The following is an 18,550-nucleotide window of genomic DNA, read 5'->3' as shown; positions in this document are numbered from 1 at the left end:
GGCGGTTGTACAAGATGAAACTCTCCAGTATTCATCTAGTCCAAGAGAACAAAAGATAATATTGATGGCTTTGGAGTTGAGCTGGAACATCCTTGTTTCTCCTTCACTCCACAATCTTAGATGAGTGGAAGGTTTGATGTATCCGTCTTCTATAATATTCCATGCTCCCATGTCACTTGCTTGAATAAAATACATCATCCTATTCTTCCAATAAGCATAATTAGCTCCATTGAAGAAATGAGGCTTGTTAACATGCAATGAATCAAGACCGAAGTCAGAGTTTGAAGTGGAGGCCATTGATGACTTGATTATAGATGTAACTCTTCCCGGATCTACTCAAGAGGTGATTAAACCTTCAAATGAGTCAAGCTCTGATATCAATTTTTGAGTTAATCGATCGACAGAATAGGCCAAGAGGGGGTGAATTGGCAATAAAAATTTCGGTGGAAGCTTTTGCAGAAAATTGAAAATATTTGCATTGCGATTTAGAGTGGTTTGACTTTCTCAACGAAAGTCTATGTCCACTACCTTAGCTATTCACACTAAGGATTTTCCACAAATTCACTAATTTGTCTTTTTTTTAGGACAAAGAGTAACCTTACAAATCCCTCAAGAATTATACCCCAAATTCTTAAGAACACTCTCTCCCAAAGAGAACAATATAAATTTTGCAAACTTACAAGAAAATCCTCACAAGGCAAGATGTTTGCATAATTCTAGAACAAAGAAAGAACACTCAAGAATAATACAATTGAGCACCGTAAGTGTTCTTGAAAGCAAAAGTGAATATTGAATGAAATTTGGCTTGAAATTGCTCAAACTTGAGGTTTGATGCTTTCTCTTTGTTTCTCTCTTGATTCTTGTTTCTTGTTGTTTCTTCTTATTGATCAATGACTTCTAAGCTTTCTTAAATACTCCTTCAATTGATTCTGAACGTTGGGGATGATTAGTGGAGTCAATAGAGCCGTTTAAGTGTGAAAACAATTAATAAAACAGGTGGGAGCGTATGGTGCATCGATGCATAGGGCTAGTGCATCGGTACACTATGTGTAAAATTCAAATATTTCGATCATTGGAAGACTTAGTGCATCGGTACATTGAGGGTGCATTGATTCATAAAATACATTCAGTGTTTTAAAATAGCCTGAGTGCATCGATGCATAGCTTGTGCATCGGTGCATTGAATGCATTCGATGTTTCTATTTGTTCAAGAGTGCATCGATGCATAGAGAGTGCATCGGTACACTAAATGCATTCGAAATTCAGTTTAATTGAGAGTGCATCGATGCATGGACTAGTGCATCGGTGCATCTCTTTTAAAATTGAAATTTTGGCTCGTTTTTGGTTTGAAATACTTTGTGAAATTGTTTCAAAAACATTTTAAGGTTAAAACACAACTTTACACTTTAGTAAGGATTGAAATTGAATTTTGAAAGACTTAGAGTAATATTTTGATATTCGAATAAATATATCGAATATACTTTAGAAAATCTTTTGTAAAATCTTAAAATTCATTTAACTTAATTTGTTATATCGAAACATCAAAATGTTTTCAATAACTTGAGATTGTTGGATTAAAATCCATGATTGTGGGCACATATATATAATGTACAATATTATCATAAAATATGACATAAAATTAAGTGATCAATTATGTTACATGTGTTATATGTATTAAAGTTTTGATATCATAAGTTGTATTTATAATTTGATGAGAGATAGGGTTATAAATACTTAATAAATTGACCTAATATTCATTCTATATAAGGAGGTAGTGGTCCCCAAGAAATATGTTAACTTGTATTTACTCTTATTCCATCAGAGAGTTTTTACACTAAGAGAAACAATATCTTCTTGAAAGATCACAACCAAAGAAAGATTCAAAGATTTCAACCTATCAATTAATTCATATATGCTTCCTCATCTAGTATTTTATTCTTAATAATTTGACATGATTATATCATAATTAATTTTATATTTATTACGATTTGGTTCTATTAAGATACCTTACCTAATGGTCATGATTGACAAACATGAAGTAATTTAGACACTTGTGATCAGGGATTTAGATAGCGGTCCATTATAATAGTGGTCTTTATATAATGGTAATGGTGACGTCTGAAACCATTATTACATGACCGTAATACTAACTGCAATAATATTTATTATGTCTATAATCACGATAAATACAACATAACAAAATCGTGATCACAACTTCAATTTAAATCTGTGTATGTAATATTGTTTCTCCAACAATTATGAGTGACGGTACAGTGCACGGGTACACACATGATCTATTAATAACAAGATAAGATGCCTACCGTGTAAGAAAGGTTTGGAACCTCGAAATTGCTATTCGGTAAGTTGGCTATGAATGATAAATGAGGGCACTAAATCTATTGCATAAGATTGTTATGTAATGCATTAAACATATTTTTGCTCACTTGTCTATATTTATGAATGATATGAATTGCTTAAAATAATTGTGTTATTGGACTCTCGTAGTTTATTATTCGGTTATTTATCATTTTTAGGATAGTAGTTTAAGGAAGCATTGTCATTAAAATATTTCAGCATTCGCATATTTCGAATACAATATTGAGTTATCGTATATGACATATGTATCCATGTGGACTTAATTCGAATTTGAATATGTTTTAAACTTATTGGTTATTTTGTTTTAAACTATGTGAGTTGGAGCTCCACATTTGTATTCATATGTTTTAAATAACTTAGTGGGTCTAAACCCATAACTTAAGGGAATATAAGAGAATAAAAATGAATAGCTTGGCCAACCGACCAAATATGATTACTTAATTTAAACGATTTTCTATAACTATATACTATATACATATATCTTTCTTCATATTTCTTCATATGTGATATATATATATCGACTCAAACTTGAAAAATATTCTACTAATTACTAAAAATTTTGAGTTATTCAAGATCTATTTTATCACTCAACTCGAATTTAAAACTTTTTTAAAATTGAGTCGAACTTATAGAATTACGAGTAGAATCATTTCGAATCAAAATTTTTAAAGACAAATTAAGTCAAAAAAATCAAATTTTCAAATCAAGTCAAAATTTGCTCCCTTAACAGGAAAGGGCAATGTCCCCCACCACAATCGTTGACTTTTGTTGGATTTTTTTTTCTTTCTAATTTTCTGAATAAATAAAAATAATATAGTTTAATAATTTGTTTATTAGGCCTGCCCAAATCGAAGGCCTAATATAAACCAAAAGTAAAACAAAGGCCCAATGGCCTGTCAAAACTTGATGGCCCAAACTCAAAAAAGCCCGGAAAATTGCTATGATATTGATAAGGATAATATTCAAATTCAATTCTGTTTCGAATTAATTTCATTTATTTAAAGAAAAAATTTATCATAACATAAATTATGATATATAAAAAATACTTTTATTTTTTATAGAAGGCGATAATTTTGGTAAAATATAAGGGGTACCTTCTAGAATAAACCAAAATGATAAATATTGTAGTCAACATTAGGTGTAAGGTTTTTGGTATAATAATAAAATAACTCTTTAACGTTTGTATAAATGATTAATTTAATCCCTAACTTTTGAATATTTTAGTTTTTATTATTTTAGATTTTGGTCAAAATACTATATTGAAGAAAACATATAGTTGTCTAACTATCAACATATTTTGATGATGTAACATTTTTACATGTTCTTAATTGTTGAAAGAACACATATCATATCATCATTTTGAGTAATATAATATATATCGTGTCATCACTTTAAGTGATGTGATATATAACATATCATCACTATGAGCGGTACGATACATATCATGTCATCACATGACACATACTACGTCAGTACTTTAGTGGCGTGGTACATGACACGTCAATAATTAAGTATATATGAAAATGACATATCAGTAACATGTGTTGACCATTAATCAATTAACGATTTTCTTTTAAATTAGAGTATTTTGACAAAAATTGAAACGTCATGGACTAAAATCACTTTGAATATTGACGTAATTTAAAAAATATATTTAAAAGAAAATTAAAAAAAAATATATAAACACAACATGCATTGAATCACAGATTTTGTAACAGCTGTTAGGACATAATAACTCCAAAACTAAAGATAAAAATATTTGACATTTCAAATGAAAAATACTTTATTGATCTAAAGTCGATAATTAATAAAAATTAAGCACTATTTTTTTATTAAGAATACATAAAATTAACGTGTATAAAAATATAAAATCTACACTTCTATAATTTTATCCAATTACCCTTTATATGTATAAAATCTCATCATAGGCTTAAATTAGATGACAAAACTCCACTCTCTCTATCCATCCATCTGCAACTCTCTTCTAATTTGTTTGTATTTACAACAGATTATCCCAATCCTGAAATTCCGATAAAAAAAAATTTCGTTATTGTTTTTGCTAAAGATTTAATCTTCGGCCTTTTCAAGATCCCATTCGTTCAATCCTGACAACCGCCCCATTACTTGTTTGCCCTTTCTTCCTTCTCTCTCACTCTCATACTCTTAGCGTTTGTTTGTTAAATGTCCAAATCATAAATCCCATAAAAACATCTTCTTCTTCTTCTTCATCTTCCTCGTATTGCTGTTGTTCTTCTTGTCAAAAGAGGATGGCAACGTTGTTGGCCTCGACGTCTTCGTTTGATAACTATAACTACTCTCTTCACTTACTTTTCTCTTCTTCTAAATTGCCCTGCCCCATAACTTTCGCCCCCAAGCTTCCTGGAGTCAAGTTCCGGGTCTCCCCAGGATCTAAATCACGAGTTTTTTGTGAATCCAAGGTAATTCTCAAATACCCTTTTTGTATCTCTTTGATTATTTTACTGAATTATTGATGTGATCATAGCAAATGATATAGAATTGTGTAAAGATAAGGTTTTGGATGTCTTCAGCTCCTACAAGTTGGCCTTTTTTCTTAGGTTTGTGTCAGTTCTGTTCTTCAATTCTGTTTGAACGGACTTAATACTTCTGAGTTCAGATTTAGCCTAAAGTCTTTGAAATTTGAGTTGTACATAAATGGTCATTAAACTAAGTAAAAAAATATAATATTTTTGGTCACTAAAGTTTCGAGTGTTACAAAATGATTATTGAATTTATTAAATTGCAACAAAATAATAACAAATAGGATAAATTTTATAAGTTTAATGATCATTTTGTAACTTTCAAAACTTCAGTGGTCAAAAAGATCATTCTTGCTTATTTTAGTGTCCATTTGTGTACTTTATCTATTTGTCCAGTAGAAAATTTGGAGTAATTTTAGGTAGTAAGACCATCTCTAGCGTAGAGAAAATCTCCACTTTAAAGATGAATTTCAACTCCAGCACATCTCTACTTTCAACGCCAACGCTAGAATAGAGAAAAGCTATAATGATACTCTAAATCTGGAGTAACATTGTAGTTGCGCTATATATTATTTTTTTGTTATTTTTTTTATTTTTGGCTTTTGTTATTTTTTTTACTTTCTTTTGTTATTTTCTTTTCTTTTTTCTTTGTTACATTATTTTCTTTTATTCTATCTTTTATATTTTTTATTGTACTTTCTACACAATAAAATAAAAATTAAACATAATATAATAAATTCAAGTAGATTAAATTATAAGATAAATAAAAATATATTGAAATTAGATAAATAAACATACTAATAATTAAATATTGTGAATAATTAAATATTGTGAATAAAGTAGAGTAGGTCTTCCCCGTTCCCACTTAATTGTTAAGAGAGTCAGGCAATCAATATGGTCCCTACTGGCTTTTGGCAGTAATTAAGGCTGCCTTTTATCGGTTTCCCTTCAGCTATGTGTCTTTCACTTCACAAATTGTTGCTTATTAAAGGTGAATCAAATACTACTATTTGAAAGAAAAATTCTAATTGATTAAAATGAGGAAATGACTAAATTCAACTCTACTTCTACCATAATTTCTGTATGCATACGAGGTATTCCTACAAACTATGTACAGAATTCGAAAACTCTACTGTCAATATATTGGATAATAATTGAATAGTAAAATCATGTGTTTTGTTTCCCACAAATTTCTTTTTTATTTTATTCTTTTTAAAATCTCCTCCAAGTGCTTTTTACCAAAATTAACTACTAAATATTATGTTAAGATTTGCTTGCCTTGTAGTCATTGTTTCTGTTGAAAGAAGAGTTTTTCTTTCCTTGTAGGCATTACATTGAAGCTGCCGTTTCCATAGTGGCATTACTTGCATTCCACTATAGTTGGTTTACCCTGTATTTTATTTTTATTGCAATACCCTGTGAGTCGTGCCATTACATTGAAATTCACTTATATTTGGAGTGGCTATTTTTGTGCATCATTGTCAATAGGTCTTCTCCTTGCCTCTTTTATCTGGCTTAACTTTGCTCCTTGAATCCTTGATATTTTAAATTTCATGTAGATCCTGGTCCATACTCTTATTGGTTCCCTGCACTTGCTGGTCTTATTGCGATTTTTACTTTAAATGGGTGTCAAAATAGGTTTTGTTAAAGCTTGTAAAATATATGATCATTGGGGACATTTTAGTCTTTCATACTTGTTCAAGTGGAGCTAGAGGATGTTTATCTTGGGGTCTTACCATCTATCCATGTTATTACTTGTCATAGACACAGGAGGTGCAAATCAGAAGGTACTCACCTTTACTAGAAAACGTATCACTACCAAGTAATGGTGCACTGGTCTCTGATGAATGGAAAGCGGTCCCCGACATTTGGAAGTCTTCAGCAGAAAAGTATGGCGATCGAGTTGCAGTGGTGGATCCATATCATGATCCTCCTTCTACCATGACTTATAAACAGGTAACTTCTATTATTCTATTTCAAGTTATTGCCAACTAATTAGAGTTTACATTTAAATAGATGAAGAGAAGCCCATTATTTCATTATTTGTTTTTAAGTTTATTATCTAAAATTGTATTATTAGTGCATAAATGGTATTTCTTTTCTAGTTTCCAATTTATTGTTTCCAGATCTTTAGTCATTATATCCTTTTTATTACCTTGATTTCAACACCTTCTATACTTCAGATGGAGCAGGAAATATTGGACTTTTCTGAAGGTTTAAGGGTTATTGGCATAAAGCCAGAAGAAAAGGTTGCACTTTTTGCTGATAATTCATGCCGGTGGCTTGTTGCTGATCAAGGTGCGTATCTTTTGTAATTTTCCATTAACTGCTTAAGTCCAATCGCTGAGAAATTAGGGTTCCTTAGTTGTCTTTTTGTGTTAGATTATATAATCTAATAATTTCATTTATAGTTTAAGATGCATTTGTTACCTTGTTAAAGGGATTCAATATTTTCTATTTTGATAAGCAGGAACTCTACTTTTGATTGATTCCTTTATTTGCTTTTATGTCACAGGCACTTAAATCGGTTGCTGTAGAACTGATATAGGATGCAGACATTATATTATATATTAACAAATGAGACCAAATTGGCACACAGATTCGATAAAATGTGGTTAATGTGCTATTGAATCAAAAAGCCTTGAACGTGCATTTTGAATTGAAGCGATAATATGCACATCTGTAAAGCTCATGCAGCTGTATTCACATTCATTCTCTCTTCAGTAAGACCAGGATATATATTTTCTATTTCATGTCTAGATATTCCACTTCCAATCAATTGAATACCCAAACCACCTATCGACCTCGATGAATTTACATGATCTATTTTTAGAACTAGATGTCTCATGTTTGAACCTTATAGGATCATCAAATTCTGTTTACCTGTTATACTTATACTGAAATCTGAGTTCACTTGAGAGTTATTTTCCTGTATATATTGGAACTTTTGTTGTGAGTTTTGCATGCTTTAGGTTATAATCATCAAGGTCTGCATCTAGTTTATGGCCTTATTTTTTCCTTGTGGGGGATAAATGATTTTCCTGTAGACATCAGATTGAAACTTTTGTGATGTGGTAAAGAGAAAAACAGCTGTAAATCAACAGAATGTGGACTGAAAATGAGTAGAAAGTTGGAAATCTAGAAAACTTCGGGTTATAAAAAGCCTATAATTTCTCTTTATTCTTTATTAACAAGTATCGTATGCAGGAACTCTTTTATCTTTCACTTGTTTTCTTATAAGTAGTTGAATTTCTGAAATTTGAAAATAAGTTTGCTGCATTACTTGACCAAGGTATAATGGCAATGGGAGCAATTAATGTCGTCAGGGGGTCAAGATCAGCCGTGGAAGAGCTTTTACATATATACAATCATTCGGAAAGGTTAGGTGTAATAAGTGCTTTTACAAAATACTTCAATTTCTCTTTAAGAAAAGCTTGAATTTTCATTTTCTAGTTAACTTCTCTAGTTTTCTTGTTATTTAAGAAAAATGATGTCCTGAAATCATGTGTTTTGCCTAAATTGGATATATCCATCCGTAGGTTTCATTGTAATTTCATCCTGTGTATACTTGCTACCGCATGTTTATTTGGCACTCGGCTATTAATTTGCTCTTTCATTTACATTTGCATGGATGTTTCCTAGAGCCTTCATCCTGTAGGAGTTACCCCTTCAACGAGCATTATTAAATAAATGATTAATAATATTTGCTACCATTAATTTGATAATTCAATCTAATCTGCGTATCATCATGATAAAAGATGTTTTCGGGAAGTAAGGATTATTCTGGTTAGCAGTTAATAATCATTGCTCACATGTGAATAACACTCATACTGAAACGAGCAAACTCGCACAAATCTCATCTTCTGACCAGATTTGGTTCTCATTTTTTGAAGTTAGAAATAGTTTGCCAGTTTTATTTTCTGTACTATTCTGCTTTCATTGTGATTATTATTTCGTGTTTGGGCAGTGTTGGGATTGTTATCGATAATCCTGATTTTTTCAATCATCTTGCTGGAAAATTTTGTTCCAAGGCAGCATTGAGATTTATTGTTCTACTTTGGGGGGAGAAATCATGCCTAGCTAGTAATGAAGCACAGGGTCTGCCTATATTCAGTTATAAAGAGATCATAGAGTTAGGAAGGGAAAGCCGTGCTGCTCATATTAATTCTCATGATGCTAGTAAGTCGATTAACTATGTTCAATCTTCTGATACTATATTTTAGTATTTCACTTTGATACCATTGAATTCATTATTTGATTAAGCATTTTTATAGTCTTCCATGTTGCTCTACTGTTGTCTGCCTAAAGTGTAAATTGACTTCATTACTTTTTACTTAAATCTTACATGTCCAACAAGTTGCTCGAAAGATATAGTTTTACCACATGTAATTTACATTCTAGATCACTGAACTTAACTTCAACGTACATTTAGACCGCAAACCTTTAATTTAATCAAGTTACATCATTCAACTTTTATTATTAATAAAGTCACTTATACTAACATTTTTAAATGATTCTAACAATAAAAAACTTAAATCAACACTTTTACTTAACATATTTTTCACATATCTTAATCAAATAATGTTTAATTGATTTTTGTGAGAAATTTATCAAACATTTCATTCAAATAAATTCTAGGAAAAAGAACTGACTTCTCTATAAATTCTAACAAAATTTAATTAAATTGTCAATTTAACATTATTTAATGATGATATGCAAAAAAACATGTCAAGTAAAAGTGTCAATTTAAGTTTTTTTTTTTTTGTTAAAATTATTTGACAGTGTTAGTATGAGTGACTTAATTTATTAATAACAAAAGTTGAATAATGTAATTTGATTAAATTAAAGATTTGTGATCTAAATGAAAGTTGAAGTTAAGTTTAGCGATCTAGGATGTAAATTACCCTTTGACTAGTAAGTCAATGTTTCAAAAGGGGAGTGGATATAACATCCATACCTGGGAAACGAGGAGCGTGCATACTGAGGAAAAAGACACTATCATTGATCCGGATTGCCTATCTTATAAGCTTATCCGTCCCATTGTGTATACAGGACAAGGTTGCAAATGTGAGATCATTGGCTCAGAAGATATCGCTACCATTGTGTATACAAGCGGAACCACTGGTAATCCAAAAGGCGTTATGCTTACACACAAGAATTTATTACACCAGGTAACTGCTTACCGCCGATTACAAACCTTTCTGGTATTTTAATCGAGGAAAGATCCACATGAACACAGTTTTAATTCATTAGTAAGCCATTTTTTGTCTCATCTGAATTAATATGCTAATATTAGGACCTTTCTCATATTTTAATGGCCGAAAGTTCCATATGAACACAGTTTTAATTCGGTACCAAGCTACTTGTCTCATCTAAAAAAAGATGCAATATGTTAGGAATGAATAAGTGAATAAAACAAAAGATCAATCTATCTAGAAAATTGTTTTCTGGGAAAAGTTTTTCTATTGTTGTCTCATCTTGTGCCTTCTTGGCTTATCTTTCAGTAGAGAACTTCAAGTATTTCATTGAAAGCCAGCATCTTGTCTGCTTTAATCTGCCATAATATAATATTATTTCCTGTCTGAACTATTTTCCAGATAGAAAATTTGTGGGATGTTGTACCCACCAAAGTTGGGGATAGATTTCTAAGTATGCTTCCTTCTTGGCATGCTTATGAACGAGCTTGTGAGTATTTCATATTTGCACATGGAGTTGAGCAAGTATATACAACTGTGAGAAATTTGAAGGTATTCTTCTAAGTTGTGTATATGATTATAGGTTTTAAATTTACCCCAACTAAATGGAAATAACAGAACAGCTGTACTAATCACTACCATTTTCTGCTTGGCTTATATAATGATTCTGGGCATGGCTTTTTTATTTATTTTTTATTTTTATTAGTACTTACTTTTATATTGATTACATACTTCGGTTTTACTTTGTAGGATGATTTGAAAAATTATCAGCCACAATACCTGATTTCTGTACCTTTAGTCTATGAGACACTCTATCGGTATGTCCTTCAGATTTCTTCAATCTCGATTAACCAGCTCCAGAAAAGTTTATTGGGATACTTTTCTATGAAAATAATCACAAATTATTTATATTTGTTGCTGCAAATTGAGGGCAATTGGATTCTTTTAAACTCTTACATAAAAGAAACAAAGACAACTCGAAATGTGAGTGTTGAATCATATTTGCTATAATGTCATGTGTTGAATTAGTTTTCCATCTTGTAACATATACAATGATATGATAAACTATATCATGGTATAATTATCTTGTGGAAAGAAACTTCATGCTTTCTTTATAGTTACAAAATCAAATTTAAATTTTCTTATAATTGAAACGAATGAGGTGAACTCTTTCATAGTAGTATTATATTGTACTCGAAATCTTTCATATAATGTTTTGTTGAATTTAGAGAAGGTTTAGAGAAGAATCTGATTTTTTTTTTTTTTTTTTGTATTTTCTAGATTGAAAACGATTACACTAGTTAGACCTTATATAGGCGGATTTACAAAGAGTATATAAGTTGAGACAAATAGACATTTCATCTCTGAAAAGGTTAACAATGGTTCTGTAAAAATCAACTTTGTTCCCACAGGATGTTCTCACCAAGGCCCTTCCAAAGAGCAACCTTTGATGAGTTCACATCCAAGCTGGGACTTTACAATGTATACTCACCAGCTTGAGGGAGAGTGTAGATTGTAGTCGTGTAAAGTTAGTAATTAAGTAATTGAATTATTGTATATAAGTGATAGTTAGTAGTTAACTTGTACTCTAAGTCTTATCTAAGTAAAGTGTAGATAGAATACTAACAAGATAAGTTTTAGTTCTAATAGAACTCTATGTAATCGGTATATTAGTAGGCTCTTTCCCGTACATCATTTTAATAAGAAAATTCAGAGAACAGGTGAATAATTCTCTGTACCAATTACCTATTACTACAAGAAGTAATTGCTCCTTAGTTTTTAAAAACTTTTGTTGACATACAATGTATAGAGAGTCAGTTTTATAGCACTCGGTTTAACAATGTAATAATTCTTCTTTAACTAGTTTGGTTGATTTGGTATATTCTGTTGTCTTCTGAAGATTGTTGGGACACATAAGTTTCTAATTTATAAAACATGTTTTAGTTCATCATGAAGCTGTAAAAAACCACATAGGAATTGGTTCTTGATTGTCATTTTCTTTGAGGGTTATTAATTATAGGACGTCCAGCTGCATTATGAATGTGGATTTCAGAGTTTATTAAATACTAACTAATTCCATTGAATCAAACAATATATAAATATTGTGATTAGTTTTTTCCTCTCTCTCTTTCTCTCTCATCCTGTTTTTTGGATTGATTTTCATGTCTAAACTATCAGGCTTAAATTTCAATTATACAGCCATGCAGAGTCTCCGATTCAACTTATTGTTAGGGAAGTTGTTTGATTCTAAATGTAGCTCTCTAATTTTGTTTTGATTACCTTGCAGGGGGATTCAAAAGCAGATTTCTGCTAGCTCCACTATTCGTAAATTAATCGCACTTTCATCCCTAAGGGTCAGCTTGGCTTATATGAAGTTGAAGAGAATTTATGAGGTGATGACATTGAACAATTCTTGTTCACTCTTACCAAGGTTTTTTTTTTTTTTTTGCAATTTTTAAACAAAAGTTCAATTCTGCAGATTCCTTTTATGCTTTATCTTCTTCTAGTACATACTCTCACTCTTGAATGTCTGCTTTTTTATTTTGTAAAGTTGTAAAACTTGAGACAAGTAGGAATAAGAAGCTAATTTAATCTGATACCCATATTCAACTAAGGCCAAACCTAAAACTTGACCTCCCCTTCTTTTAATAAGATTATTGTTTAAGCTAAACTGCCTTTCAACACAGTTCTGTTTATCTGGTTAATTGATCGAGAATTCGATCTCCAGCTTTGGAATGAACTAACTGAATAGGTTTTCCTACTCATATGGTGACTTGTCTAGAAGCCTATGGAATCAACCAAATTGACTAACTGAAATAAAAACTATCATCTAGTTGTCTGTGTACTGGTTGTAACATATAATAAATTGCTTTTGTTTGATCAACAGGGACTATACTTAACAGGAAATCCAAAGCAACCTTCATATCTTGTATCCATGTTAGATTGCCTATGGGCAAGAATTATTGCTGCAATATTGTGGCCCTTGCACGTGTTAGCAAAGAAGCTTGTTTATGAAAAGATTCACTCTGCTATTGGAATATCAAAGGTTTGATCTATTTGCTATACAAACTTGTTATCGAAGTTTCTTCTCAGTTACATATCAACCAATAAGAATCTGTATATGTTGTAATTAAAAAAATAATGAGGGAAAAAGGAGGGGAAAAGTAACTGAAAAATAAGAATCCATGTAGTTGATTGTTCTTATGTGCAAAGTTCTTGATTGCTATATTCCCCTTATATTTCGTGTTCATCATTTCTAGTATATTTGTTACTTGGTTTTATTGGTTCGTTTTTTAATTATTCTCCAGGCTGGAATAAGCGGGGGTGGCAGTTTGCCTATGCATATCGACAAGTTTTTCGAGGTTAGATGCTTATTTCTTGGTCTTTGAATCAAAAGATTAGTAGGCATTCACTTATTTTGTGGAGTCACATACATGCAGGCAATCGGTGTGACAGTGCAGAATGGATACGGTTTAACAGAATCATCCCCTGTTGTTGCTGCTCGACGACCTTACTTGAATGTAAGATGCCGCTAGCTTTTTCATAAACACCAAAATTCTCATAAGAGAAGTAATAGTTGCATACTAGAAACTGACTTTACTAAATCCCTAGCATTGTGAAAAAAATGTGTGAGAGATATTTCAAAATTAAATCATCCAATTAAGAATTTATGACCAGAAGGATCCACTTCGGTGCTTTGGGTTTGAATTCTTTGTTGACTGGTTTGGGCTTTTATTTCCTTTGTGGCAGTGGATTTGAACTAGGTATTCTGAAGATATGTTGCTCCAACTATTCATTTCTCTTAAAATCTCTGTGTCCAAAATATATTCAGACATGAGTAAAGGATATAACCCTCCAATTACATTGAAATATTTAGAAAAAAAAATCAAACATCCCATGTTGAACACGTCCACATCTGATACTCACACCCCAATCTGAGTAACACAGATCTGAAGTTCTTACAAGATCTAAGGTTTGAACCCCTAGACTTACTCGAATCCTTTATTATTGTTCAAAAGATAGATGACAGGTTCACCCCATGCACATTCTCTTAATGAAGATAAGGGACTAAATCTTTATATATCACCCTACAAAGAATAGATCTGATTGATATTCTTGAAATAGAAAGAATACCGGGAATTTCCTGATGCAACAACCTCTTAAGCATCTCTTTCTCAATTATCTGAAGGTTTGCAAAACCTTGTTAAACATATAATTGCTAAATCTCCTAGTTGCATAGACTTACTAATCGATGCCGTTATCTTTTTCTTGTTACATGTTACAGATATCTTATTGCGTTCAAATGTAACTTTTGAAATTTTAACTGTTTTGGATTTAGTTTATCTAAATATCTGTACCTTTTGCGTATTATGTTGGACATCATTTCAACCATAGACTCTTACATTATACTATCTGTTTTTTAGGTTGTTTTCTTGTTGTCTTGTCTATTCATGTTCTTTATGTCTAAATGGTGTCTACCTCTAGAAAGAGAGTTTTATCATATGACAATCTTTCAGATTTGACTTTTGAAGGTTCTTGGTTCGATCGGGCATCCGATTCAACACACAGAATTCAAAGTTGTAGATTCCGAAACCGGTGAGCTGCTCCTGCCTGGCTCCAAAGGCATTGTAAAGGTCAGGGGGCCACAAGTGATGAAAGGTTACTATAAGGTAATATTAAGCTGAAATTGGTCAAGAACCTGACCAATGAAATCACAATGCTTGTGAAAAATGTTGGCAAATGTTCATAATTGTGCAGCGTTTACAACATGCAGCCTGATTTAGTATTATTATCTGCTCTATTTATATTTTGTGAAGAGAAGAAATGAAAAATCAAGAAATTTAGTCATTGGCCACTTGGGATTAGAACGATGGAGAGATAACTATGTGGTTAATTACACATTTAGTACGCGAACTCTAATAAAATATTTGATTTGGTGCCTTAAGTTTAAAAATTCACAAAGGTTCTTGAACTTTGCTCAAGTTAAATAGTTTGCACCTAAGACTAACTCCATTATTGAACGAGTGGTTAACCCTATGTTCACGTTGAGTAAATTTTAGGATTGTATTTCTTGTTTTTTCTTTTGTAGAAAATGAAATCCCGAATAAGTAAAAAAATTCATGCATAATTTTTACTTTTCATATAACACAGATATTATTTTCATAAAGAAAAAATAGCATTATTTGTTACGTGCTTACATTGGACAGGTTGACAGATTTAGAACATATGAGAATATAATATTTCTTTTGTTCTAGGAATTCCAAACCAAACTATCATTTTTTATTAGTGTCATAGTAGATCAGTTTGAGTTATAGTGGCATCTCGGATGATTGTATTTTGGTTATTGTTTTGATTAGAATCCATTGGCTACTAAGCAAGCTCTAGACGATGATGGTTGGTTAGACACCGGTGATATAGGATGGATTGCTCCTCATCATTCGGCAGGGCGAAGTCGTCGATGTGGAGGTGTGATAGTTCTTGAAGGACGTGCCAAGGACACCATTGTTCTTTCATCCGGTATACTTAAAACCTACTTCCCTGTATGACCATGCATATTCTTTCATTTAGGTCCTTCCTGCATATAGTTTTAGGTAAGTTGGGTTAAGAGTACTGAATGGTTTCTTCTGTAGGAACTCTACTCTCACTTTCTAGTGCAACACCACATTTATCTTTTTGCTATATGCCTACAGTTATCGAGTTATAATTTTGACAAAGTTATCTTTCCATAACTGCTTAGGGTGCGATTGTAGGTCCGAAAGATAGCATGCTTTCTTTATCTTCCTAGTCAATAAAAACTTGTGATAATAACATTGCCAGAGGAAGTTTACCTAGTTAAACTCTAATGTTGTGACTGTACATTGAAGCATTTTCCTTTTATGAACTCCGTTAAAAGCTCACTTGTTCACCATACTTCCCTTTATTAACTAAAACGATCTTTTTTGGAGAAAATAGGTGAAAATGTTGAACCTTTAGAGATTGAAGAAGCTGCCATGAGGAGTAGTCTTATTCAACAGATTGTCGTCATAGGCCAGGCAAGTTGAACACCTTTCTTTCTCCAAAGTTTGCTTGTGGTTTTGCATGTAGTTTTCTTTTTATTTAGGTACATGTAGCATTTCCATATTTTGACTCGATTTATAACTTTTCATTGTTGATTGACATTTTCCATTCAGGATCAACGACGCCTCGGAGCTATCATTGTCCCGAACAAAGATGAGGTACTCCAAGCAGCAAAAAAATCATCTATTGTAGATCCAGATGCAGTTGATATTAGCAGGGACAAAATGACAAGCCTTCTATATGAAGAATTAAGCAAATGGTAACACTTCCAAATTCAGCTTTATTAGTTTAGTCAGAATTTAAGAGCCTCTAATGTTATTTCGTCCTCTCTTTTGTCCTGTTCGATCGGACTATGCCTCCAACATGGCATGTTCAATCTTTTCTAAGTTTTTTCATATATTTAGAGGATCTTACCCGTACATATGTCCAAATATGTCGGACATAGGACAAACATAGTGCGGTGCATAAGATAGCTAAATATCTGTGAAGAGCCCCCACAGTCCACAGAGATATAGATTCCATTGTTACCAACGCAACTCGCCCCTCTTGTCTAATCCATCGGGGTCCAAGTGGAAAGATTGCCTGACTTGATTCTCTCTCACGCAGGACCTCGGAGTGTACGTTTCAAGTTGGACCGATCCTTGTCGTGGATGAACCTTTTACAGTAAGACTTACATGCTGGCAATTTGTGCTTGATCTGCAATTCTGGATATATTAAAGTAAAAAACCTGACTTTGTTGCAGATTGATAGTGGCTTAATGACCCCAACTATGAAAATCCGAAGAGACCGAGTTGTTACTCAATACAAGGAGGAAATAGCCAATCTGTTCAAGTAAATTCCCTTTGACAAGATGATTACACGTGAAGACTGCAATGACCTTTCCTTGTAAGTTACCCAAACAATTTGGCATCTTTATTTTTTTTGATAGGAATAGGATGTCTCATTTAAAACCTCCTTCTAAGTAGTCCATTGCCGTAAGGCAAGAACCCTCTAGAAAAAGGAGGAAAAGAGAACATCAATTTATTAGAAATGAAACACTTACAAAAATAACATACAGAAGAAAACACACTCCTACAAAAATACTTAAGACAAGAAACACTCCTACAATACCTCACCACATAGAAAACACACTCCAACTAAAATACCAAAGACTAGAAACACTCAGCCAATACCCTCCTTAGCCAGCTTATCCGCCTCACAGTTACAACACCTAGGGATCCACCTGATAACGATCTGATTTCGAGAAACAGCAGACACTATCTCCTTCACAAAAATAGATAGGTACAAAGGGACAGAATTTTGATATTTAATCCATTCCACTGCTGTCTTTGAATCACTTTCAACAATAAGCCTACCCTTCGAAGCCCAAACAGATGAAACAAAGATGTCAATGCCTTTCTTGAAACAAAGATGAAACAAAGGGACAGAATTTGGCATCTTTATGAAACCGTAATATTCATCGTATTTTAATGTTACTATGATTCTTCATTTTTTTAAAAGTATTCTTAACCTGCTATCATATATATATATATAGGATCCAATTACATGTGGAAAAACTTTTTAGTTTTACACAGATTTAGGATAGTTGGATGAGTTCAAATAGATGTTGAGATTTATAGAAGAAAATGAAAAGATATTCATTGGAGAAAAAAAAAAGAGTTAATCTCAACCGTCTATTTTGGATCGTCCAACAGTCCTAAATCTATGTAAAACTATAGTGTAATAAGATATTCACAATGTAAATATCATTTAATTTTACACAAGTTTAGGACCGTTTGATGAGTAAAATAGATGGTTGAGATTAACAATAGGAAATAAAAAGATATTCAGTAGAAGAAGAAAAAAAGTTAATCTTAGTCATCTATTTTCACTCATCCAACGATCCTAAAACTGTGTAAAACTAATAGAGTTAGTTTTACATTGTGTAAGTGGATCCTAACCCATATAAGGTTTACCTGGAAATATTTATCTATGTTGGATGTGTATCTATATGAAACCCTGGATTGTAGTTTCTTGGGCTTTGTTGGTTTAATACATTTTGTATTTTTAGGTGGAGGATTGTATGTCATGAGAACAAAATTGATATAAAGGAACAATAAAGATGAAATTGGTGGTTTGGGGTTCAGTACTATTTGTAATGTTTAATTGAGCCAAATTAATGGTGGAAAACTCTTGAAATGTTACTTTCTACTTAGTGGATGGGTTAACATAGATGATATTTTATAGAAAACTCTTGAAATGTTACTTTCTACTTAGTGGATGGGTTAACATAGATGATATTTTATAGAAAACTCTTGAAATGTTACTTTGTACTTTTGAAATGCCACAAAAATAATATATTCAATGCCATCCATTGATAATTAAATAATTTTTAATTAGTGTTCTTATTTTTTTTTAATTGGTGCCTTTAGTTCCATCCATAC

The 18,550-nt window shown here is 31.9% G+C and overlaps 1 protein-coding gene across 2 annotated transcripts; it reads left to right on the top strand.

The window, feature by feature from the left end:
• The first annotated feature begins 4,546 nt into the window (after positions 1-4,546).
• LOC120148856 (probable acyl-activating enzyme 16, chloroplastic) lies at positions 4,547-18,309 on the top strand. Of its 2 annotated transcripts, none has more exons than XR_005518409.1 (19): positions 4,547-4,814; positions 6,639-6,830; positions 7,058-7,172; positions 8,167-8,254; positions 8,842-9,053; positions 9,927-10,045; positions 10,472-10,621; positions 10,820-10,887; positions 12,357-12,462; positions 12,957-13,115; positions 13,378-13,431; positions 13,510-13,590; positions 14,602-14,739; positions 15,427-15,586; positions 16,022-16,101; positions 16,240-16,385; positions 16,733-16,790; positions 16,870-17,012; positions 18,178-18,309. XR_005518409.1 is itself a non-coding variant. In XM_039161870.1 (19 exons), the coding sequence occupies exons 1-18, from the start codon at positions 4,644-4,646 to the stop codon at positions 16,960-16,962; spliced, it is 2,190 nt and encodes a 729-aa protein (XP_039017801.1). In that variant the 5' UTR covers positions 4,547-4,643; the 3' UTR covers positions 16,963-17,009; positions 18,174-18,309. The 2 variants fall into 2 exon arrangements, 1 of the variants encoding a protein (XP_039017801.1); XM_039161870.1 differs by having other exon boundaries at positions 16,870-17,009; positions 18,174-18,309.
• The last annotated feature ends 241 nt before the right edge of the window (positions 18,310-18,550 follow it).

Source organism: Hibiscus syriacus, unplaced genomic scaffold, assembly GCF_006381635.1.
Source record: "Hibiscus syriacus cultivar Baekdansim isolate YM2019G1 unplaced genomic scaffold, ASM638163v2 tig00110987_pilon, whole genome shotgun sequence".
Classification (NCBI taxonomy): Eukaryota; Viridiplantae; Streptophyta; class Magnoliopsida; order Malvales; family Malvaceae; genus Hibiscus; species Hibiscus syriacus.
Note: the sequence above shows the minus strand (reverse complement) of the source record. Positions and strands in the feature narration are given on the sequence as shown.